This window comes from Lepus europaeus, chromosome 19 (assembly GCF_033115175.1).
Source record: "Lepus europaeus isolate LE1 chromosome 19, mLepTim1.pri, whole genome shotgun sequence".
NCBI classification, from domain to species: Eukaryota; Metazoa; Chordata; class Mammalia; order Lagomorpha; family Leporidae; genus Lepus; species Lepus europaeus.
In genome coordinates this window covers 35,294,129-35,319,791 of record NC_084845.1, presented here as the reverse complement: position 1 = coordinate 35,319,791, position 25,663 = coordinate 35,294,129, and the positions used below count along the sequence as shown (strand labels likewise).

The following is a 25,663-nucleotide window of genomic DNA, read 5'->3' as shown; positions in this document are numbered from 1 at the left end:
AACTGATATGGTTGAGCAGAAAGATCAAACCGCAGACTAATGATGAAGGCTGATAACATGTGTGTACTGGTGCCTCTGGAGGCTGTGAGAGCACCCTGGTCCATGTCTTCATTTATGGGCATTGAAAATGGACTTTCTGGCTTCCATTTTAAGTGAATTTCACCAAGTGATAGGTAGAAAAAATGTGTTAAAAAATTAGCATGGAAATCAGTTCCAACTTAATGCTTTGATTTTTATTCATATTCAAATTTCATATGCTTTAAGCAACAGAAAAAGAATCCCAGAAATCAGCAAATTACCTGGAATGTAGCTCTGTGCTGCCATTATTATATTTGCTTCCTCTTTCCCATACACCAAAATCAGGCACACGGTAAACTCTTTCCACACAAAATACAAGGTTTTGAATAAAAGAGACCTAAAGAAAAGAAATGAAACATAATGGCATATGCAAAAACAGGGTCTTCAAGATACTGAAGAGAATAATTAGATACCATTGGCATTCCAAATACATACTCAGCTCCCAACACACACTTTTTTAACATCTGAAACTCTGTGATTACTACATTACTATGAACACTACTATTCTTGAGATTTCTATAAAGTTCACTTTATGTGAGAATCTAATATTATACAGTAGAGAAATAAAATCTAAGTCTTCTCAATGCTTCAACTATAATTCTTTAATGAAATATCTATTACTGCTTATAAGGACTATGTATCTTAAAAACTAATAAAAATATAAAATAGTTTTTATAATATATAATATTCACAATCTAAATAATCCATAAGAAATGAACTAAAACTAAAACTTTGGAGGAAAAAAAGTATTTCTCTTTTCTGCAAAGCGCCAGTTCCATGATTAATCAACCAGGAGTCTTGAGTCACATTCTCCAGGAATGTAATCTTCTTGCATTTTCTATAGCTACAGATACCTTTGCTATAAACTCAGAGCTCACAGTTGGAAGCAGGCTCTAACCAATGTGCAATAGTCAAAACTTCTCCTCCGCCTTGCGGCGCCAGCACACTGGATTCTAGTCCCGGTTGGGGCGCCGGATTCTATCCCAGTTGCCCCTCTTCCAGGCCAGCTCTCTGCTATGGCCTGGGAAGGCAGTGGAGGATGGCCCAAGTCCTTGGGCCCTGCACCTGCATGGGAGACCGGGAGAAGCGCCTGGCTCCTGGCTTTGCTCAGCACCATGCACTGGCCGCAGCGGCCATTGGAGGGTGAACCAACGACAAAAAAGGAAGATCTTTCTCTCTGTCTCTCTCTCACTATCCACTCTGCCTATCTAAAAAAAAAAAAGAATCAAAACTTCTATGTAAAAATTCCAGACCTTTGACAAAATGCATACATTCAAAATGAACTATGGAATGCAAAGATTATGGTCAGTTTTTGTTTAATAAACATGTACTCATTTTAATAAAGGCAATTTCTTAAGTGGGTTATTGGGCCTGACTACTGGGTTTTACATGTAGTCATTATGTTTGATTTAATATGGTGAACTGAATGTATGCATGTGCTTACCCTTAATCATGAAATATTCCTAACACAGCAATCATACACTCACTTGATGCTATGTACATGTAATTAATATAATGATTGTGTACACTTTTAAGGATGAAACAACACAAGAAGTCAAGGTAAGTTTCCATCAATAGACAAGAAATTTTGAGAAATTGAGGGAAGCACATAGGAAAGAATTAATTGAGAAACCGCAGTAGTGGAAACCACAACCACACAAAATAGTTTTTTTGGTTCTCCAGGGGCTCCAAAAAAATCTCTAAACTCACAGAGTCAGCAAACACATTGATCAAGTTGATCAGGGAGTAGTCTGCCCCGGTGATGTTACAAATGACGAATGACTGGGCCGCTTGAATCCATTTTTCCATTCTCTTCCCAACTGAGACAAATTTGCCCTCAAGGCCAACAACAGCTAACTCATTTCAGTGAAGAAAAGAAGAGCAGAGGAAATGCTACTTCCTGTGGGGCCTCACAGAAATGAGAGAGTGGGAGTTAATTCTAGATTTATACAAAACACACGTCCAGTCTACAACGTCTCAGCATTGGAGCAGTATCCATAGTCAACTTAAATTTTGACTTAGAGTATCAGTGAGGGTCCCCCCAACTTTCTGTCACTCCCCACTATCTTGCCTAAGGGAAACCTGCTCGGGCAGAAAAAGTTGGCCATTTTCATGATATCCACTTTTCTATGGTCTTAAGGAGTTATTTTGATGTTATAACGCATACAGAAAAAACTTAACAGTTGTCAGTCTCCCAATTCAAAGCTTCAATGCCATCTGGCTCCCTCTTCCTTTCTTGAGAAGCTTCTCCAGTGAACAGTTTGTTTGTTTCTCTCGTCATCCCTGGGACCAGGGCTATGCCCTGGTAAGGGGATCTAGTCGGGTTACAGAAATGGTTGAATGGATGGCTCCAACAGCTTTTCTGGATTAACAAATTCTGTGGAGTAAACTAAAGTCCTACTTGCACGTCTGTTAACTGTCCTCCTCCTAATGCAAGTTCCTGGGGGCAGGAATTTGTTCTGTTCATTGCTATATTCCCAAGAGAACAAAGCCTCAATGTAGATGCCCAAAGATAACTGCAGCTGGACTTCCTCTTTCAGAGTCCTCAACTAAAGATCCTGTGCTTGCAAGGATTACCAAAAGACAATTTCATAAAAGTCCAATCACTCATCCTTGCCATCTCTTCCTCTCCATCTCATTCCATAAAATGCATCCCGGGATTCTTCCTGAAAGTTCCCGTTCTCTAGGTTATGGACACATGTTCTAGGTGTTTCCCATCTCCCTGATTGCCTCCTCTTCTTGCTCCCACCCCTAATCATAAGCATTGTTCACAACTCCGGTTCCTCTCTCCAGACACAGACCTCATCCCTCAAGAAAGTTCATTCACTAGGAAAGGTTTCAACTGTAGACAGTGTATACTACAAGAGACAATACACATAGTATAATGCCAAGGCAAGAATATCACACATGGAAGATTTGACTCTGCTCTGGCTATACAGCAAACTACATAGGTGGAACATGGTAAGTTATCCTCACCAAGACCTAGTTGCTATAAAATGAAATGATTTCATGTATGTTTTTTTTAAGATTTATTTATTTATTGACAGTATTAACAGAGGGAGGGAGAGGGGAAAGACAGAGAGAGAGGTCTTCCATTCACTGGTTCACTCCTCAAATAGCCACAATGGCCCGAGCTGAGCTGATCCAAAGCCAGGACCCAGGAGTTTTTTCTGGGTCTCCTACATGGGTGCAGCAGCCCAAACACTTGGGCCATCTTCCGCTGCTTCCCCAGGCCATTAGCATGGAGCTGGATTGGAAGTGAAGCACCTGGGACTCGAACCAGTGTCCATATATTAGGATGCTGCCACCACAGCATTGACCCCTGATTTCATGTATGTTTACAATGCATGTTTAACACTCAGTGGTTTTTTCCATTATACTAGTCCTGAATATCTACAACTCACACCACTGCTTCCATATTCCATAATAAAATATTTCTATTTAAAGTTTTGAACTCATCTTTGGCTACTATCAACTAAAATTTATATAGCCATTGATCTGGACTGAGTTCCTGCACTAGGCCCAGCAGACCAGGTCAAACCAGAATGGATTCATTCATGCTAGGTGCCACATAATCAAACTGAAGTTTGAAATAGGCCAGATCACCCCCCAACCCCACCCCTGAACAAAAGAAAACAACAACAAGAAATTCCCAGCAATCAATCAGAATAAATCCAGTTTGAGAAGTCCTTGCTCTAATCCTATAAGGCAACTTTGAAACCAGCAGCTTTTGCTCCATGTCAGCTGTCTTCAATACTTCTCTACCTATAAGGCCAATGCCCTCTGCTCAGTGGACCAAGCATCTTTTCTAAATCTTTAGAGGTTTCTCAATTCATCAATCACTGATAAATGTTAATTAGATTTTAAGCTAAATTTGTTGTAATGGGGGCCGGCGCTGTGGTGTAGCAGGTAGAGCTACCACCTGCAGTGCCGACATCTTATATGAGCGCCGGTTCAAGTCCCGTCTGCTCCACTTCCCATCCAGCTCTCTGGTAAGGCCTGAGAAAGCAGAGGAAGATGGCCCAAGTCCTAGGGAAATCTGGAAGAAGCTTCTGGCTCCTGATCAGCACAGCTCTGGCTGTTGTGTCCAACTGGAGAGTGAACCAGCTGATGAAGACCTCTCTCTGCCTCTCTCTGCTTCTGCCTCTCTGTAACTCATTGAAGTAAATAAATAAATCTTTAAAAAAATTGTTGTAATGTCTTTTGATACTATATATCTCCTTCATTCCCAATATTTACACTACAACATGGCCTGCTGATTTTTCACATCGTTCTGTTAGCATGTGACTAGCATTTGGCTCCCCAAATTCATGTAGACATTTATACCCCAAAGTTTTATGGTAAAGTTTAATGAATTAATGGTTAACGAATTAAGAGTCTAGGCTTGATACACTTATGGTGTCTGAAGGTGGGGTCTTTGGGAAGTGATTAAATAGCAAGGGTAGGGCCCCATGATAACTATCAGGAGAGACCACAGAGAGGGTAGAGGAAGAGCGTGCTTCCCGCTTCTGTTTCCTGGTGAGCCACATGATCTTTCTTTGGCACACAGATGCTAGACAAATAGGGCTGTTGAATCTTAAGACTGTGAACCTCCAAAAACATAAATCAAGATCTTAAAAAAAAAAAAAAAAAGAACTCCTGCCAGATACTTTACTAAAAGTATTAAGTATTTAGCAACATCTTTGGTCAAAAAGCTTTACCAATCTTGAAAATGTCACATTTGAAGTTCAGATGCCCCATAACCTACCCTTGAGTCCACATACCTTTATTTATTTCTTTTCCTCTGACAGGGACCCTGAGTTCCAGCTGGGCTGACTGCTATCAGTCTTGCTCATCTATAACTGAAGCACTTTCTTTAGCCCCAGATCAAAACTTCCTTCTTTGGTTAAATCTCTGATTTCTCCTAACTCTCACTATACTTACCTAGAACCAAAAAATCTTAATTTTTTGTTTCATGTGTTTGTTTCTAATTAGTATACAGGTTCACCATCCCTTATTTACAATTCTAAAGTATCACAAGCTAAGCAAACTGTCATTTTTTTAAACTTATCTACCAACAAAATCTAAAATTGAGATGAAATAATGTTCCTTAGTATCCCACTCTGTGTAAATATATACAACTTTGTGCAAAAATATTAATGCGCTGATTATGTAGTTCTGCCCTAAATCTTGGATGCGTTGTTATATAATATAAGGTATCTTATCAGTATTACCTTTTTCAAAATGCAAAAATATCTGGAATCAAAACACATTTTGTTCCAAAGGTTTCTGTAGATAAGGAACTGTGGATTTACATACTTCTGTGAATTCAAAAATTAAATTTCTTTTTTCCCACAAAAATAATATTGTGCTTTAATAAACATTAGGCATGTGAGGAAATATGAAATTTGTTAGAATATACAAATAAAAATCACAACCATTTCCAAGACCAGGGTATATTGAGTATTTTTTTAAAGTTTTTTTTTATTTATTTGAAAGTCAGAGTTACACAGAGAGAAGGAGAGAGGGAAAGAGAGAGAGAGGGAGAGAGAGGTCTTCCATATGATGGTTCACTCCTCAACTGGCCGCAACAGCCGGAGTTGTGCCGATCTGAAGCTAGGAGCCAGGAGCTTCTTCTGGGTCTCCCACACAGGTGCAGGGGCCCAAGGACTTGGACCATTTTCTACTGCTTTCCCAGGCCATAACAGAGAGTTGGATTGGAAGTGGAACAGTTGGGTCTCGAACTGGCACCCATATGGGGTGCCAGTACTGCAGGCGGTTGCTTAACCCGCTGTGCCACAGCGCTGGCCCCAAGAATTAATTTCAATCCTGACTCTAGTGTATGTACCCAATGTTGTTAGTTAACCCTTTGCTCCCTCTTCATACTGATATCTAATTCGTGTCACCTTGCTTTGAACGTTTATACCTTTCAAATTCATTCTTGAAAAAAATCTGTAGAGAACTATTTCTAATCTGAAAGAACTAGGACAGTCAGGTCCAAATGTTGTCTGTAGCATTTTCTGGATATTAGAAACAAAACAAAACTTTAAAACAATAATTCAAATATCTGAAATATTTTCAAAACAGAGTAAATGCAAAGGAATCAATCAGAATTAGAGTAACCCTGTGCTAAAAAAATTAAGGTCTTTTTTTTTTTTTGACAGGCAGAGTTAGACAGTGAGAGAGAGAGACAGAGAGAAAGGTCCTCCTTCCATTGGTTTACCCTCCAAATGGCTGTTACAGCCAGCGCGCTACGGCCGGTGCTGTGCCGATCCGAAGCCAGGAGCCAGGCGCTTCCTCCTGGTCTCCCATGTGGGTGCAGGACCCAAGCACTTAGGCCATCCTCCACTGCACTCCCGGGCCACAGCATAGAGCTGGACTGGAGGAGGAGCAACCGGGACAGAATCTGGTGCCCCAATCGGAACTAGAACCCAGAGTGCCGGCGCGGCAGGCAGAGGATTAGTCAACAGAGCCGCGGTGCCGGCCAAAAAATTAAAGTCTTAATACACTTTATAAAACATGTGTGTGATAAGAAACACAATGACAAATTAGAGTTGAAAAGCCCTTGTATTAAAGAAACATACCATTAATTAGTTTACCAGAAACTCCAAAGGCAAAGATCAATTTAACTGTCTCTATTCATATAACTGAAAAAATTTACTGTAACATATCAATATTAACTAAGTTGTATAGTAACTTCTCAATTCTAAGAACCAGGCTCTTCAAAACATCCACAGATGGGCAGGTTAAGCCTCCGCCGGCAATGCTGGGATTCCATGTGGGCTCTGGTTCAAGTCCTGACTGCCCCACTGTTGGATCCTGGTCCCTGCTAATGTGCTTGGGAAGGCAGTGAAAGATGTTCCAAGGGCTTGGGCCCCTACATTCACATGGGAGACCTGTGAGAAGCTCCTGGCTTCTAGCTTCAGCCTGGCCCAGCCTTGGCCATTGCAGCCAAGCAATGAGTGAACCAGCAGATGGAAGATCTCTCATCTCTCTGTAACTGCCTTTCAAATAAATAAAAAATAAATTTAAAAAAAAAAAAGGGAAGAAAGAAAACATCTAGAGAAGGTTTGCTAACAGGTACAAAAGTACAGTGAGACAGGAGGAATAAATTCTAGGGTTCTGCAGCACATAAGGGTGGCTATATTTAACAACAATTTATTATATAGGGGTCAGCCTGGTGGCGTAGTGGGTAAAGCCACCACCAGCATTCCATACAGTGCTTGTTCCTGAACAGGCTGTACCACTTCCAATCCAGCACCCTGCTGATAGCCTGGGAAAAACAGTGAAGAGTGGTCCAGGTGCTTGGGCCCCTGTCATCCATGTGGGAGACCTGAGGGAAGCTCCTAGCTCCTGGCTTCTGCCTGGCTCAGCACTAGCCATGCGGCCTCTGGAGAGTGAACCAGCAGATAGAAGATCTCTGTCTTTCCCTCTTGGCTTTCAAATGAAGAAATCTTAAAAAGAGTAATTTACTATATATTTCAAAATTTCTAAAAGAGAAGGTTTTTAATGTTCATACACAAAGAAATGACAAATGATTGAGGTGATGCTGGTTATTCTGATTGGATCACTCCATACTACACACATGTATTAAATTAACATACTATATCCCATAAATGTTTGTGGTTATTGTGTATCAATTACAATTTTTCACACACACAATATATGGTAGGACAACTTGTGAATACGGAAAGTAAGATATGGTGAAATTACATGAGAAGTAAGGTACAAATAAAAATCCTTGAAAATAATCATTTTAACAAATGTTCACCGAAATAATTCAGAGCAAACAACAAAGGCTAGGTTTAGCAGATTTATTAGAATGTTAAATTGTAAACATCAATATTACATAACTGATGTTGATTCATAGTTCCTTTCCTACTGGAAACAATTCAGGATCTCTCTCCACAATTTCAAAAAGATGTTTGTAAATTTACTTTCCCTGACATAGGTGGGGAACTTGTTTCTGACAAGGGCCATTGGGTATTTATAATATCACTTGAGGGCTATATAAAATTATCACCTTAAAAATTAGCCTGATATTTGGGCTAGTGCTGTGGCACAGAGGATAAAGCTGCTGCCTGCAGTGTCAACATCCCATATGGGCACAGGTTCGAGCCCTGCTCCACTTCTGATCCAGCTCTCTCCTGTGGCCTGGGAAAGCAGTGGAAGATGGCTCAAGTCCTTGGGCTCCTGCACCCACGTGGGAAACCTGGATGAAGCTCCTGGCTCCTGGCTCAGAAGCTAACCAGCTCCAGCTATTGCCGTCATTTGTGGAGTGAACCAGCAGATGGAAGACTGCTCTCTCTCTCTACCTCTGCCTCTCTACAACTCTGCCTTTCAAATAAAATAAATCTTTCAAAAAAAATTAGCCTGCTATAGATTTACTGAATTTTGAGTCCCACCTGAAAATGCCTTGGCAAAGTCAGATCAAATGATTTTGTGGGCCTTACATGGCTCACAATCTGGACATTCCCCACTCTTGGAAGATTAAGTGCTTATTAAAAAGTACTCTCCCCCTGCATCATATATTCATCTAAATATGTAAGGTTTTATAATTTCACACACTCTTTAGTGTATCTGAGCTCCACCTTCGAGACTGCAGTTGCTTGAAAAGGAAAAAGCTCTGGGGAAACCTTACTTTACCTAAAAAAAACCCCTCAAATTCAAAGGAAAGTGGTTTTAGTCCTTATGGTATTTGGTTATCATTTCTCCTTAGCTTATTTCTTCTTCATTCTTTCTGGTTTTTATTACCTTGATACTTCTTTTTTAAAAAATATTTACTTACTTATATATTTGACAGGCAGAGTGACACAGAGAGAGAAGGAGACCCAGAAAGAGATCTTCCATTTCCTGTTTCACTCTCCAAATGGCTACAAAGGCTAGGGCTGAGCCAGGCTGAAGCCAGGAATCAGGAATGCCAACTGAGTCTCCCATGTGAGGGGCAGAGGCCTGAGTACTCAGGCCATCTTCTACTGCTTTCCCAAACACATCAGCAGGGAACAGGATTGGAAGTGGAAGAGTCAGGACTGAAATCTGTGCTCTGATACACGATGTTGGCATTGTAGGCAGCGCTGGCTTAACCAACTGCACCACAACACTGGCCCCAGACCTTGATACTTTTGATCACTTGTCCTGGACTGAGGTTATTCATTTTTGGCAATAACATCATGGAAAGTATAGTGACTTTCTAAGAGCATCATATCACAAGATTTATAGTGTTAATGTTTTTCTACTGGTGGCCATCATGTTGATCACTTAGCTACAGTGGTTTATCTAGGGTTCTACTCTATACTGTTACAGTTTTTAAAGGAAATATTTTGAGGCTTCATGAATTCTGTTTCTCCCCATAATTTCACTAATTTTAGCACTTACCAGTAAATTTTATTCACAGTAATTATTACTGTAGTTCTTACCTAAAGGATTTTTTTTAAATAAAATGTTTTTAAGATTTTATTTGAAAGGCAGTGAGATACAGAGACAGGTATACACAGAGAGAGCTCCCATCCCCTGTTTCACATACTAAATGTTTGTGACCATGGGGCCTGGGCAGATGTCACAGCCAGAAGCAGGGAACTGAATCCAGGTTTTCCTGTGTGAATGGCAGGACCTGCCTCACAGAGTCCACATTAGCAGGAAATGAGAGTCTGCAGAATCAAACACAGGCACTCTAATTTGGGAAGTGGGAGTCTTAACCAATCTCTTAATAGCTAAGCCAAATGCCTACCTAGCTAAAGGATGGTTTCTTATTTCCCTCTTTACTTCTATATTAACTGGATTCCTACAGTAGTATTTTTTTAATGTACCCCTGTTGTGACAGACACGTAGTATGTCTCTAGGAAGCTTCCCAGCCATTGTGACGTCATAGCACACACAAAAAGAGTACCTGTACAGCATAATGATGTGACCAGACAAGGTTCCTGGCAGAAAGCTCGCTGGACCTGGAGGGAGAACTAACCCAGGCCCTGGGAACATTATTTGGATTAAAGACTCAGTATTTTGGCATTTCTGCAACCTAACTATGATATGCGCTAACCGAGTTTTATTTGAAAGCTGAATTGCACCTGGATCATAGAGTAAGTGTACCTTCAACTTTATAAGATGTTTCTGAATTATTCTCTAAATTAGTTATAAGAACACATACTTGGCCGGCGCTGTGGCTCACTAGGCTAATCCTATGCCTGCAGCGCCAGCGCCCCGGGTTCTAGTCTCGGTTGGGGCGCCGGATTCTGTCCTGGTTGCTCTTCTTCCAGTCCAGCTCTCTGTTGTGGCCTGGGAAGGCAATGGAGGATGGCCCAAGTGCTTGGGCCCTGCACCCGCATGGGAGACCAGGAGGAAGTACCTGGCTCCTGGCTTCGGATCAGCGCGGTGCGCCGGCCACAGCGGCCATTTCGGGGATGAACCAACAGAAAAAGGAAGACCTTTCTCTCTGTCACTCTCTCTCTCACTGTCTAACTCTGTCTGTCAAAAAAAAAGAACACAAACTCAACCCAACAGTACACAGTTCTCATTGTTTGGCATCTTTTGCATTGGCATGGCATGAATTATTTTCAAATTAATAATATGAATGTATTTTTAATTTCTAAAACAGTAATTATTAAGAGACATAAACACATACAAAATAAAAGCTTCATAAAGTTCTCAAAGTTTTAACCATCAAAAAGTTCGTACCCCATAGTTTTAAAACTTTAATATTTTACATTTCACAATTCACAACTGAAATTAGTTTTTATGTAAATGTTGGTATCAATTGTTAGCTTCTTCTAAGAACGATGGAGTACCGTTTATTGATAAGTCCACTCTGCTGCTATACAAAGCCTTCACTGTTATAACTCTAACTGCTTATGTGTGTTTGTGGGTATGTATACTAAGCTGCTTCTGGACCCTCAATTCTGTTCTTCGGGCTATTTGTCACTGTACCAGTATCACATGGTTTAATTTCATATATTGCTGGATATACAAGTATGGTAGGGCATTATATCTGGTAAAGTGAGTGTCCCCTCAGCCCCTTTATATTTTTCTCTTCTTCACAGGGCCCTTTGCACATTTTATAGTTTACTCTTCTATATGAATTTTATTTTATTTTATTTATTTATTTATTTGACAGGCAGAGTGGAGAGTGAGAGAGAGAGAGAGAGAGAGAGAGAGAAAGGTCTTCCTTTTTGCCGTCGGTTCACCCTCCAATGGCCGCTGCGGCCGGCTCATCGCGCTGATCCGAAGCCAGGAGCCAGGTGCTTCTCCTGGTCTTCCATGTGGGTGCAGGACCCAAGCACTTGGGCCATCCTCCATTGCCTTCTCGGGCCATAGCAGAGAGCTGGCCTGGAAGAGGGGCAACCGGGATAGAATCCGGCGCCCCAACCGGGACTAGAACCCGGTGTGCCGGCGCCGCAAGGCGGAGGATTAGCCTGTTAAGCCACGGCGAATTTTAGAACTGGTTTGTTAAATTTTCTGAAAACTGTTAGGATTGAAATGGAAATTTTATTGAGAGTAGATAATAATATAAGGAGAATTGACAGTTTTATAATTTTAAGCCTTCTTGTCTACCTACATGATTTATATTGTATTTATGAAGATCCTCCTTTTATAACCAATAAACATGTACAATGCTGTCCATTTGCTATTAGGTTCATTTCTAAGTACCTAATAAAGGTGTACTTTAAGTCACACACGTTTTCCAACCAATTATCACTCATCTATAGGCAAGTCATTGATCTCCCTTGCTGATCATGCATCTGAGCACTGTAGGTGAACTATTTTTTAATGATTTTTAATAGTTTAAAAAAGGATCCATTTGGATTTACTATGTAAATAGTAACATCACTGGAACTGGAAATTTTTTCATTTCTGCTGCAATGACCATGCACATTATTTCTCAGCTAGGTCATCTGTATAATATTAAATAAAAGTTCATTTAATCAATATTCTTTTCTTGTCCCTGAACTTAAAAGTTCTGCTACTAACAGTTCACTATTAGATAGTGAAATTTTGGTAGATATATTTTATTAGGTTGAGGAAATCCCATTTGATAACTTTTTAAGAATGTTTTCATAAATAGGTGAATTTCATCATATACTTCTCCGCATGTACTGAGATTATTATATAGCTTTTCTCTCTTAATTTGCTAATGTGATAAATTAATTTGTCTTCCCATTTGAAATCATCCTTGTATTTCTAGGACTGAACACTAGTTCTGGTACACAATGCTAGTTGACCATCAATATCTATTCTCACACAGAAAGACAGTGAGATTGGCCCAAAAATTGATTTTTCATACTAACCTTATAAGGTTTTATAAAATTATATCAAACTCAAAAATTTATTAGGAAGTCTTCCCTGTTTTATGATATGAATTATCTGTTCTTTAAAACTTTGGTAAAGCTTGCCTATGAAAGTAGGTGGAGTTGGTTCTCTTTTTTGCAGAAGATAAAGGGGAGACAGAGGCAATTATCTTTAAAGAATTGAATTTACATCTCCAAACTCATGTACTTATAAAAAGGACTTGTAGTTTAACAATATGAAATTTTTTGGTGGGAAGGGATACAATTCAGTCAATAACAGTAACAACGTTTTCCCTAGAACAGTTCCATCTGTATAGCCTTTAAATTTATTATCATACGTTTTAAACCACTGATTTACTTTCTACAAATCATGCATTCCTAAAGGAATACAACTGGTTCTTGGAGAGGTAGAGTAAAAATATCTTAGACATAACAATATTCTACAGAAACTCTAAGGCTCAAACCTACTAGACAGAATCTTATTCCTTAACATATAATTTCTCACCTCAAGGAGAATTTTAATTACATAGTTTGCCCCTACTTGGGGGCAACAACAACAAAAAAAGTTGAGAAACACTGTTCTAGGTCTGTGTCATTTTACCTGGGGCATCTTCTGCTGCTTTCCCAGGCCATAGCAGAGAGCTGCATTGGAAATGGAGCAGCCAGGACTTGAACCAGCACCTATATGGGATGCTGGCACTGTAGGTGGTAGCTTTACTCACTATGCCACAGTGCTGGGCACCCATTTTTCTATTTCTTCCTAAGTCAGTTTTAGCAACTGCATTAGTTTGATAGGGATGTCATATATAAACAGATTGGATGGCATAAAAAACAGAATTTATTTTCTCAAGTTCTGAATGTCTGTCAGAAGCCCAATATCAAGGTGTCAGCAGGTTTAGTTTCTTCTAAGGCTTGCAGAAATCTTTCTGTTGGGACTGTTTTCTCATGGTTGTCCCACTTTGCCTAAGTGCTGTTCCTGACTTCTCATCTCTTTGTATGTCCACATCTCTTCCTCTTAAAAGGACACCAGTCAGAATAGATTAGGGTTACCAAAGGGCCCTTACTTACCTCTTTAAAGGCCCTACATTTAAAAGATTATATTTACCAACTCAAAATACAGTCACATTCTCAGCTACTCATACAAGGAGGTAGGGCTTCTTAATACAAATTTTGGGTGAGTTGGGATATGATTTAGCTTGTAATAGTAACTTATAATTTTTCTAGAACACACTCCATTTGGATACTTTTTAACTGTATTGCCATATAATTTCAGATGGTAAATTTTCTCCCTTTAAAAATCTCTACTTTTAACGGGGCCATCAAAGAAGGAGGTACTTTTCTCTGAAGGGAGGAGAGAACTTCCACTTTGACTATGACCCTATCGGAACAAGATCGAAGTCGGCGAACCCTAAAGGCTTCCATAGCCTTGGCAACTCATGACTAGAGCCTAGGGAGATTACTGATGCCATAAACAAGAGTGTCAAATTGTTAAATCAACAACAGGAGTCACTGTGTACTTATTTCTCATGTGGGATCTGTCCTTAATGTGTTGTCCAATGTGAAGTGATGCTATAACTAGTACTAAAATAGTATTTTTAGACTTTGTGTGTCTGTGTGGGTGCAAAAAGAAAAAAACTTTGCTTTTTTGTAGTTATGTTCTTTTTAATGCTAATATGGTTATTTGTAAAACTATTCCTGGTCTACTGGAAAAATTTTTAATAGGTTGGTTTATATCACTAATTTTTTTAAGCTACTGGCTATGTTGAGAATCTGTACCATTATATTTTACTTAAATTTATTTACTTATTTATTTATTGTTTGAAAGGCAAATGGAAGGAGATCTTCCTTGTACTGGTTAACTCTTCAAATTCTTTCAACAGTCAGGGCTGTTTGAAAGGCAAATGGAAGGAGATCTTCCTTGTACTGGTTAACTCTTCAAATTCTTTCAACAGTCAGGGCTGAGCCAAGAGGAAGCAAGGCATCAAGAACTCAATCTGGGTCAGGCACTTGCAGCCTCCCAGCATGTCCCTTGGATTCAAACCCAGGTACTCTAATGTGGGATGAAGGTATCCTAAGCAACATCTTCACTGACGCACTTGTCCAAACTTTATATGTATTTTACTTACTGTCAACCCACAGTTTCTCAGTTTCAATTTTAATTTCATTTTCAAAATCATCAAATAGTTTAAAGTGTAATTTTTTTGTTTCTAGAAACAAGGCATTTTAGTGGGCATCTTTTATCTACTGAGTTCCAAGATTAACATGATCAGAGAATAAAGCCACTGATTTTTTTTGATATTCATTTAGTCTTTATGGAAATTTATTGAGACTATCTGTGCTATTCAAATCATCCCATTTAAAAAAAAGATTTATTTTATTCATTTGACAGACAGAGTTACAGAGAGAGGTAGAGCCAGAGAGAGAAAGGTCTTCCTTCTGTTGGTGCACTCCTCAAGTAACCGCAACGGCCAGAGCTGAGCTGATCCAAAGCCAGGAGCCAGGAGCTTCTTCCCGGTCTCCCCCCCCCCCCCCCCAAAGACTTGGGCCATCTTCTACTGCTTTCCTAGGCCACAGCAGAGAGCTGGATCAGAAGTGGAGCAGCCAAGACTCAAACCGGCACCCAAATGGGATGCCGGTGCTGTAGGCCAGGGCTTTAACCCACTGTACCACAGTGTTGGCCCCAAACCATCTGTCTTATACCTCCTATTATTTTGTCTCCTTGGCTTATCAGTTCCTAAGCGAAATGCATTAAAAATCTCTTACCTACTTGTGATGTTGTTTTGTAAGAAATATTTGGTCTTTCTTCTCAGGTCCTGAATTAGGGTTTCTAAAATTCTTGTACATAGAAGTGCTTCCAGAATCTCTTCTTCTAGTATTTGGTCCTTGACCCTAGTTCCTGACACAGAACTTCCAAGATCTTTGTAATTTCCTACATTGTGATAGGAGCAGCTGAGAGAGCTCCCAAATCCCTTGGCATTTCCTCAGTGATAGGGACATTTTTGTTCTAATGGTTTGACTCTTGGGTTCCCAGAGGACCTCAAGATGGAAACTGGTTGCCAGGAGAACCAATTATGTGATTCAAATGGAACTTACAGCCCCAATTTTCAACTTCCACGGAAGGCAGAGGGCTGCAAGATGGGTTGATTACCAATAGTGATTGATCTTATCAATCACTTCATGTGATAGAGCTGCCATAAAAACCCAGAAGGACTGGATCTAGACAGCATCTGAATTGTTGAACACCTGGTTTAAGGTGCTAGGAGGGGGGAAGTCATGCCCCATCCCCACATGTCACCTTAAGCTTCCCTTCACATGGCTGTTCATCCAGAGCCTTTGAAATATCTTTTATAATACAACAAGCCAGTAAGCGTAAGTGTTTCCTGGATTCTATGAGCCATCCTAGATTTCCCTGGATTCCATAAGCCATTCTATAAGCCATTAATAGAAATTAATCTATTTCAAGGAGGGAAGAGTGGGGACTCTGATTTATAGCCAATCCCATCATAAGTAAAGGTCAAGGGGCAGACACTGTGGGCACAGAGTTTAGCCTCTGCTTGGGACACCTGTGTCCCATGTTGGAGAACCTGGTCTGAGTTCCAGGTACTCTGTGCTTCCAATTAAGCAGTGCTTGGGATTCTACCACCTCCTTGGGAGACCTGGATGGAGTTCCTGGCTTGCTTTTGGGCTGCCTAGCCTTGGATGTTGTGGGCATTTGGATAGTGAACTAATGAGTAGAAGATATGTCATTCTGCCTTTCAGTTAAATAAATAAAAAAAGTCACCATCTATACCACCACATCCCTTGTGGGCACTGATTCATGTCCCAGCTGCTTCACTTCCGAACTCTCTGCTAATGGCCTGGGTAAGCAGCGGAGGATGGCCCAATTGTCTGGGCCCCTGCTACCCATGTGGAAGAGCCAGATGAAGCTCCTGGCTCCTGGCTTCAGCCTGGCCAATCCCTGGCTGTTACAGTCATCTGAGGAATGAACCACTAGATAAATATCTGTTTCTCTTTTTAACTCTGCCTTTCAAATCAATCAATTAATTAAATAAATATGGGGCCGGTGCTGTGGCACAGCGGGTTAACGCCCTGGCCTGAAGTGCCGGCATTCCATATGGGTGCTGATTCGAGACCCAGCTGCTCTACTTCCGATCCAGCTCTCTGCTATGGCCTGGGAAAGCAGTGGAAGGTGGCCCAAGTCCTTGGGCCCCTACACCCATCTGGGAGACCCAGAAGAAGCTTCTGGCTCCTGGCTTCAGATTGGTGCAGCTCTGGCCATTGTGGCCATCTGGAGAGTGAACCAATGGATGGAAGACCTCTCTCTCTTCCTCACCTCCCTCTGTGTAACTCTGACTTTCAAATAAATAAATAATCCTTTAATAAATAAATAAATGCATCTTTAAAAATATATTTTGAGGTTAGGTTCATATAGTTTTTACTTATTTTTTGACAAGCAGAGTGGACAGTGAGAGAGACAGAGAGAAAGGTCTTCCTTTTCCGTTGGTTCACCCCTCAGTGGCCGCTGCGGCCGGCACGCTGCTGCCAGCGCACCGCGCTGATCTGAAGCCAGGAGCCAGGTGCTTCTCCTGGTCTCCCATGTGGGTGCAGGGCCCAAGCACTTGGGCCATCCCCCACTGCCTTCCCAGGTCACAGCAGAGAGCTGGCCTGGAAGAGGGGAGACTGGGACAGAATCCAGGACCCCGACCGGCACTAGAACCCGGGGTGCTGGCACCACAGGCAGAGGATTCCAGTGAACAGGTCCCTTTATTCATTAACTGCCATTGTTTATACATCAAATCACTTGGATTTCTGACACACAGACTTCCTTTATTCTGTGGTTGGTCCAAGTATAATGTAGTCTTTTTAATTTTAATTTTATTTATTTATTTGTTTATAGAGAGACAGAGTTCCTAACCACTGGTTCATTCCCCAAATGCCCTCAACAGCTGGACTGGAAAAGACCAAAGCTGTGGACCAGGAACTTAATCAAAGTGTCCCATGAGGGTGACAGAAGCCTAATTACTTGAGCCATCTTTGTTGCTTTCCTAGGTTTGCATTAGTAAGAATGCTGGAATCAGGGGCTAGAGTTAGGCTTCCAAGTGGGATGTAGTCACCTTAACTGATAGGCCGATGGTTTGCTTTTATTTGTTTGTTTGTTTTTTGACAGGCAGAGTGGACAGTGAGAGAGAGACAGAAAGAAAGGTCTTCCTTTTTGCTGTTGGTTCACCCTCCAATGGCCGCCACGGCCGGCACACTGCACTGATCAGAAGCCAGGAGCCAGGTGCTCATCCTGGTCTCCCATGGGGTACAGGGCCCAAGCACTTGGGCCATCCTCCACTGCCTTCCCGGACACAGCAGAGAGCTGGCCTGGAAGAGGGGCAACCGGGACAGAATCCGGCGCCCCAACCAGGACTAGAATCCGGTGTGCCAGCGCTGCAGGTGGAGGATTAGCCGATTGAGCCGTGGCGAAGGTCTGTTTGTTTGTTTTTTAATGCTATCCTAACCCAACTTTTGAAGCCCTGGTTACATGCTAGTCAGTTTCTCTTTATGAACAACAGATGTATACCGCAATAATTCCTCTTAGTTCTCATACTCTGGGTCTTATCTGTCCACCCTAATTGCCTCAGGGTCAGACACCTTAAAAAGTGAGAAAGGACCCTAGGCACTGGAGCAGAGAAAGTATGCAGATTAGCCAATCACAGGAAGTCCAAGAATCCTTGCTAACCCGCCCTTCTTGCCAAATACAAACTGTTTTCTACAGCTACAGTTTGCTGTTAATCTAACATTTGGTACAATTGTGCATGTGCCCCCACATGGGGACTTTTCTCTCACTCAAGAGCTATAAACACCAAAGAGTTGTACACTTCAACTAAGACAACAACAAGCAGCTACAGATTTTTCATTTCATTATATATCCGCAAGTCTACAGCACAGGCTGATGTGGCAAATTAGTTCCACAAGGTCATTTAGATAACTGGACTCCTGTCTCTTACTCCCAGGGGTTGTTTGCATGAGAAGGAGGAGGTCCTTTTTATCAGCTCAGAAAAGACTTGTGTTTACTTCAGTGCAGACTGTCAGTCATCAACTCTTTAAATACTGTTTTTCCCCAATTTCTTATGTAATGAAATTGGCATAAGTATATACATTCTGTCAATGCTGATAGAAAAGCCAATTATCATTTTAATGCTTTGGCATTAATGAAGAACATGCTACCATCTCGTAAAACAGAAATAATTTGTGGTCATAAATGCCAGGAATACTAAAATCAATGAATAAGTGCCTTCTCAGCTGAATTATAACTTGTCCTCTAAAATATCAAAATAATTTATCCTTGGGGAGGAGTTATTCTTTTAACTCTGTGATATAGGTGCAGGTGACAAACGCATTAAGTGTATTCAGTAAGAAAGAACTGTGACCCAAGAATTTCAAATTTCAGGGGAAAATGGGTAATTTATATCATCCTAATAAAAATCCTACTCAAAAATCACAAACTTTGCCAGATCCAGGACTCTGCAACCAACTAAAAAATGTAGCCATTTTTTCAATAACACTGGACATGAAGTAATATAACATTTAAAATACCCATAGAAGGTCTTTTTAATGGTTTTAAGTAAGCTTAGTGGAGTTTCCATGGCATAGTAAAAAGAAAAATGCTAAAGTCTTCCCTTTAGGACCTCTCAGTCTAGAAACATGGGACACTGAATCATAATAACAGAATTTCAGAACTGGAAAATGATATCATCAGTGCATGCTTTTAACAGATCTGAAGTCTAAGTTTAGCATCGAATCTTATCATCAATGACTTAATTCCCAAAACTGACTGAGACTCTATAGCTAAAAGTAACTAATCCAAAATCCATAGATGCTGCAAAGAAATGACTAAGGAATAATCAAACATAGATAACTTAGGTCACAGGAGAGGAATTTATGTCACACTGGAATATTAATGGCTCTCTTCTACTTAATTTCTTTTTAAGATTTTATTTATTTTATTTGAGAGGTAGAGTTACAGACAGTGAGAGGGAGAGACAGAGAGAAAAGTCTTCCTTCTGTTGGTTCACTCCCCAAATGGCTGCAATGGCTGTAGCCAATCCAAAGCCAGGAGCCAGGAGCTTCTTCCCAGTCTCTCAGGTGGGTGCAGGGGCCCAAGGACTTGAGCCATCTTCTACTGCTTTCCCAGGCCATAGCAGAGAGCTGGCTTGGAAGTAGAACAGCCGGGACTAAAACCGGCACCCATAAGGGATGCTGGCGTCACAGGTGAAGGATTAGCCTACTGTGCCACGGCACTGGCCCCTCTTCTATTTAATTAATAGTTTAAAAATGCAGGAAAATGTATAGCATAAACAACATTTAACTACATGGGAAGGGAACTGTTCAAAATTCTAGTTACTTGCAAAGGTTCCTGCATTCCTTGTAGAATAAACTGCAAAAATTCTGAAAGTTAAATTTTAGGCAATAATTCAAGTATTATCACACAAAATTTGCTTTAAACATGACAATATATTTTAGCTTGACCAATGTAAGCAAACTCTGCTTCGAAAGAAGTAATTTTATTCTCCAAATAGAAATATCTGTCACAAATAAATATTTTTCAAGCAAACAAGATTCCTTGTATGAAATCCTGAAGTAACTGTTATACTCTACTCTAACATTAAATACTTTTAAACAGATACTCATAGCTCAGCATTTTCTGAACTAAAATATCAGCATTTGATTATTAAATAGAAAAAAAAGGACTCTGATTTACATGAGGGCAATATTATGTACAATTACTAATACCATAATTTCCCTATAACATATAAAAATTACTATTTTATGTATTTTAGATAATTGCATTTAATTCTACAATAAGATATGTGACCATTCTGCTTACTATGACTCACACAATTATCAATATTTTTATCCCTATGCAGTATTTCAATAACAAGTAAAATTTTGGAATATATCTGACACTGACATTACTCATTAAAGAAATCTGTAACTATAGGCTCAATTTTTAATACTTTCCCAGGTTACTGCATTATTTTGACCTCAGACACAAGTGTAATAATAAGATAAAAAAGTAAGTATATGTAACCAGAAGCAAATTTTTTGAGTAGGAAACATTTTGTTTATGTAAAATAAACTAAGTTCTAAAAATTTAAAGAAGTAAATGAAAAACAGCTAAAGAAATGATCTGTCCCAGCCATACTTTTCCAGGTATGTCCAATTATTACACCTATTTTCATTCTTTGAAGTATTATATAACGGGTCAGTGTTGTGGCATAGTGGGTAAAGTTACCATCTGCAACACTGGTGTCCCGTATGGGCAATGCCTGGAGTCACAGCTACTCCAGTTCCGATGCAACTCCCTGCTAATGACCTTGGAAAAGTAGCGGAGGATGGCCCAAGCATTGGGTCCCTGCCACCCATGAGGAAGACCCAGAAGAATCTCCTGGTTCCTGGCTTTTGCCCTGGCCCAGCCCTGGGCCAGCCATGGCCATGGAGGCCATCTAGGAAGTGAATCAGCAGATGGAAGATAGATCTCCCTCTGTCTCTCCTTCTTTCTCTTGTAAATAAACAAAAGATTTTTAAAAACTATAAAGTGTCATATAAACTCTCCAAGGCCAAAAATGAAAATATTTGCATTCTCTCTGATGTCCATAAATCATCCTTAAGTTACAACAACCCAGAGGCTGGCACTGTGGCACAGCAGGCTAAGCTGCTGCCTATAGCACCACCATCTCGTATGAGCACAAGTTTTGAGTCCCTGTTGCTCCACTTCTGATTCAGCTCCCTATTAATGAGAAAGCAGCAGAAGATGGCTTGGTCATTGCACCCACATATGAGACCCGGACGGAATTCCTGGCTCCTGGCTTTGACATGGCCCATCCCTGGCCACTGTGGACGTTTAGGGAGTGAACCAGTGGATGAAAGATTGATTTCTGTCTCTCCTTCTCTCTCTGTAACTATGTCTTTCAAATAAATAAATAACAAAATAAATAAGTCCTTTTTGTAAAAGATTATAACAACCCAAACAAGTTGCAGTATTACCAAAACTCTGACCACTCATGAGCGATAATTTGCATTTAATTATTTCAATAACAACACATCATAACCATGTGACCTCTTTAAAATCACAAGGATAACCAACGAGGATAAATTGCAACTTGGGATTGGAAGAAAGGTTTCAAGAATGGAAATTTCAAGAGATAGAGAGTAGGGTGAAATTGAGATGTGGATACAGAATGCTGGAAATAGTTAAACAACAAATCTGGAGACGGCATTGATCTTCTAGAGGACAACTGTCTTCTAACGGGTTAACATTTTCCCATAATTTTAAAATAACCAATCAGGTACAGCAGATACAGAAGTATCCATTACCTACATGCCTACTGAGCACTTGCCACATAGTCAATCAGAACTGAAATGGGTTTTCAGTATAAACTACTTACTAAAGTTTGAAGATTTAGCACAAAATAATATAAAATATCTCAATAATGTTCTCATGTTTATAATGTGTTGAACTATGATTCTACATATACTGTATTAAATAAAACACATTATACAAATATTTTCATCCATCTTTTTAATGTGGCTTCCAGGAAATATAAATTAAGTATGTGGCTTACACTGTGCTTCTATTGCACAGCACAACTATCAATGCTGGAAAATAAATCCCTGTTTTCTCAGCAACCACACACAGGTGGAAGCAGACTTACAATAGCTATGACCAATAAGGAAAACGCAGAAGTCTGCTGGGGATCCTTTGATACTGCTGATAAAAAGAGCTATTTCTGATGAAAAGGAGCCAACACATGCCTTTTACCAGCTTTCTCCATTCTAGTTACATGTTTTAGAACAGACATTTTGAGATAATAAAGAAAAGAAAAATTGAAAAACCAAGCTATTAGCTATATTAGTCCAGGTAACTCACTATATGAGGAAATAAGCCTCTTTCTTTTTAAGTCACTGCAGTCACGCCAAACAGATAGATACAGGATGAATTAATCTAAGAGTACATAATGAAGCATAATTTTAGAAAACCCAGACTGAAAGATCAATTTCAGTCATTCACATGATGAGCTTCAATAACCATGACAAGCCTACATGTAGGCATCCACAGCCTATATCTAACAAGAATTACAAGAGCATTTTTACATAAATAATTGAGTTTAATTTTAGTAAAAAAAATCAAAGATCATAATTTGGACATAAGTATAAATTCACTGATTATGAAATCGATGAATTAACAGCAATTTCAAGGTATTAGTCAAAATCTAAAAACTTCTTAAAAATATTGGTCAAAATGGAAGTGAACATTTAGAAGATTATCTTTAACAGCACTAACATCAGGAAGTCTATATGTCCAAAAGAAGGCCTGGCACACAACAGGTGTTCACTAAATATTGGAGAATGGAGAATAATTACCTGGCTACATATTTCAAACAGATAGTACAGAATCAGGGGCATCATTAGATGTGTTGCACATATATTTTTAAATGTGGCATCATGCTTATACCATTTTAAAGCTATTTTTAAAACAATTTAAAAATACATTAGGACTCCTGAGTTAACTGATCTTATACAATGACTAAACTGCAGGATGAAAGTGTTGTGATGAGGAAAAATGTAAATATAAGGTTACACTAAACATAATTACTAAAGGGAATTTAATATATGGAATAGTGGAGCAAAGATCTCCAAAAATTCAATTACTCACAAAAACAATGAGAACACTGATAAAAATCAACAAAATCAACTTTTTCAGACCTCTGGAAATTAAACAAGAGGTTGTAACATTCCAAGAAGGGGGCTGGCACTGAGGCTGAGCGGGTAAAGCAGCCACCTGCAGTGCCGGCATCCCGTACGGGTGTTGGTTCAAGTCCCAGCTGCTCCACTTCCAATCCACCTCTCTGCAATAGCCTGGGAAAGCAGTGGAAGATGGCCCAAGTCCTTGGGCCCCTTCATCCGCGTGGGAGACCTGGAAGAGGCTCCTGGCTCCTGACTTCTGTTCAGTACAGCTACAGCCATTGTAGCCAACTGCGGAATGACCAGTGGATGGAAGACCTCTCTCTCTCTCTGCCTCTCCTTCTCTCTCTGTGTAACTCTGACTTTCAAGTAACATAAAATAAATCTTAAAAAAAAAAAAATCCAAGAAGCATTTAATCAAGAAAAATGACTAAGATATTGAGTGGAGTAAGCATTATAAGCATTAGGGTACAATAAATTACCCTAATCCCTCTTCTTCACCCAAGCTCTGTGGTAGTCTTAATTATCAATAGTCACACATACCATCAGAATAGTCATGAAAACCACCAGACAAGCAACTGCCAGAAGGGAAAGAACAGGTATAGAATTCCCCCAAATCACCATTTCAGTAAATTGCTACTATTTGATTTGATAGCTCCTTAGAAACTGGCATTAAGATATTTTCTTTAAATAACACAGTCAAATGTCACCCAAATGCAAATGATCTATTCTCATGGCATATATTAAAAACAATCAGTGACAAATATTTAACACTGCAGCTACCAAATGGCCACAATAGCCAGGGCTGGGTCAGACGGAAGCCAGGAGCAAGGATCTTCTTCTGGGTCTCCCACTTGGGTGCAGGGGCCCAAGCACTTGGGCTATCTTCTGCTACTGTCCCAGGCACATTAGCAGAGAGCTAGATCAGGTGTGGAGCAGCTGGGGCTCAAACTGGCACCTACATGGGAAGTCAACATTGCACATGGTGGCTTTACCCCATATTATACCATGCAGGTTCCTCCCTCTGATGATATTCTTAGAAGTGATTGTGGTGATGGCTTTATGACTCTGAGAACAATGTAAAACCACTGAACTGTTAAAACGAAATTACCAGGCACAACAGGCAAGGAAGGATATTAAGTCCAAATGACAAAGTGATAAGAAAAAATAGATCATAATTACAACCCCCTACGTAATCCGTATATTGGAGCTATAAAATACAGAACTGAAAATAACTAACTTTAGAAAAAGAAATGAAAAAAATTGAAAATTTCTTAGAAGAATCCTAATACAATCTGAGTAAACAAAAAATAACTCAAATACAAATTCTAAAACTAAAATTCAATGTTCTAACTTAGAGGGGTTGAAATGGGACATTTTCACAATATGTATAACAATCCCAAAGCACAAGTATCTAATTTAAGGGGGCTTCTAAAAGTTCATGGAAACTGAACTAAAAGATTAATTTACTTTGAAATCCATGATTAGTTTTTTGGTAATAAACATTTCACATGAACTTCTGGAGGACTCCTCATATACCTACATACATAAATCAAAACACTATAGGACTACACGGCAAAAATTAAAAAAAATTACATAGCTGTAGATTGAACTAACATTAAAGAAAAGTCAATAACAAAAATGACATGAATAGCATGACAAACTATATTTGCCTTTCAAATAAATAAATATTTTTTAAAAATTAGGTATCAAAATTGAAGTCATGTTAATACAATGATCCTAGAGAAGATACATGAGAGTCCATTTAGACAATTTCTACAGTTCTATGTAAGACTTAGCATAGAATTTAACATAGAAACAAACAATTAACATGTTAATAACTTAAAAATAAAAGCAAATCCAAAATATAGGATGATAGAAATTTAATCTTACAAATCATCACTTTCAACATATTCTTAAAATTTATAATTAAGAGTAAAATCAAAGTCTAGAAAATTCCTTCTTTACAAAGTAAATATAAATCCCTTCATGTAAATAAAGCTCTTCAATAGCAAACAAAAAAATACTACCTTAAATACAAAATAAAATCACATTGATATACAAATTTATATGTGGGTTCTTTGATTTTAAGTAAAGTTTTCCTGGACCCATTTCTAAATGATTCTAGTCTTTTTTTAATCTAAATGTAGGAAATCTACTTATGTATAATGTCATGGAATGAGACATGGAATGCTATGTAGCAGTATATTACTTTGCTCCCCTCCAATACATGTAAATCTGTTATCTCTATTAATAGACTTAGGAGAACTTCATATTCAGACATAAATTTAACATATAAATGAGTTTAGCTCCAGGTAAATAAAAGAAAGCAAATAATTATGCCAAGGCAGAATAACAGAACTTCCTCTTCATAGATTTTTTTTTTTTTAAGTTTTCAGACTTTATTATAAATTAAAACACACATCTTTCCCTGCATCTGTTTCCATTCTTTTTTTTTTTTTACAGTTCTTTTTTTTTTATTTTTTTTTTATTTTTTTTTTTATTAAACTTTTAGTTAATGAATATAAATTTCCAAAGTATAGCTTATGGGTTACAATGGCTTCCCCCCTCCCATAACTTCCCTCCCGCCCGCAACC

At 39.3% G+C, this 25,663-nt stretch overlaps 1 protein-coding gene across 6 annotated transcripts in view; it reads right to left on the bottom strand.

Moving 5' to 3' along the window:
- Positions 1-25,663, bottom strand: part of PHKB (phosphorylase kinase regulatory subunit beta) — a 234,271-nt gene that overhangs the window by 144,449 nt on the left and 64,159 nt on the right. For all 6 annotated transcript variants that reach the window (XM_062177429.1, XM_062177424.1, XM_062177427.1 and 3 more), the window contains one exon: positions 300-415. In XM_062177429.1, coding sequence (XP_062033413.1) covers positions 300-415 — 116 coding nt within the window. The remainder of the gene's footprint in view (positions 1-299; positions 416-25,663) is intronic.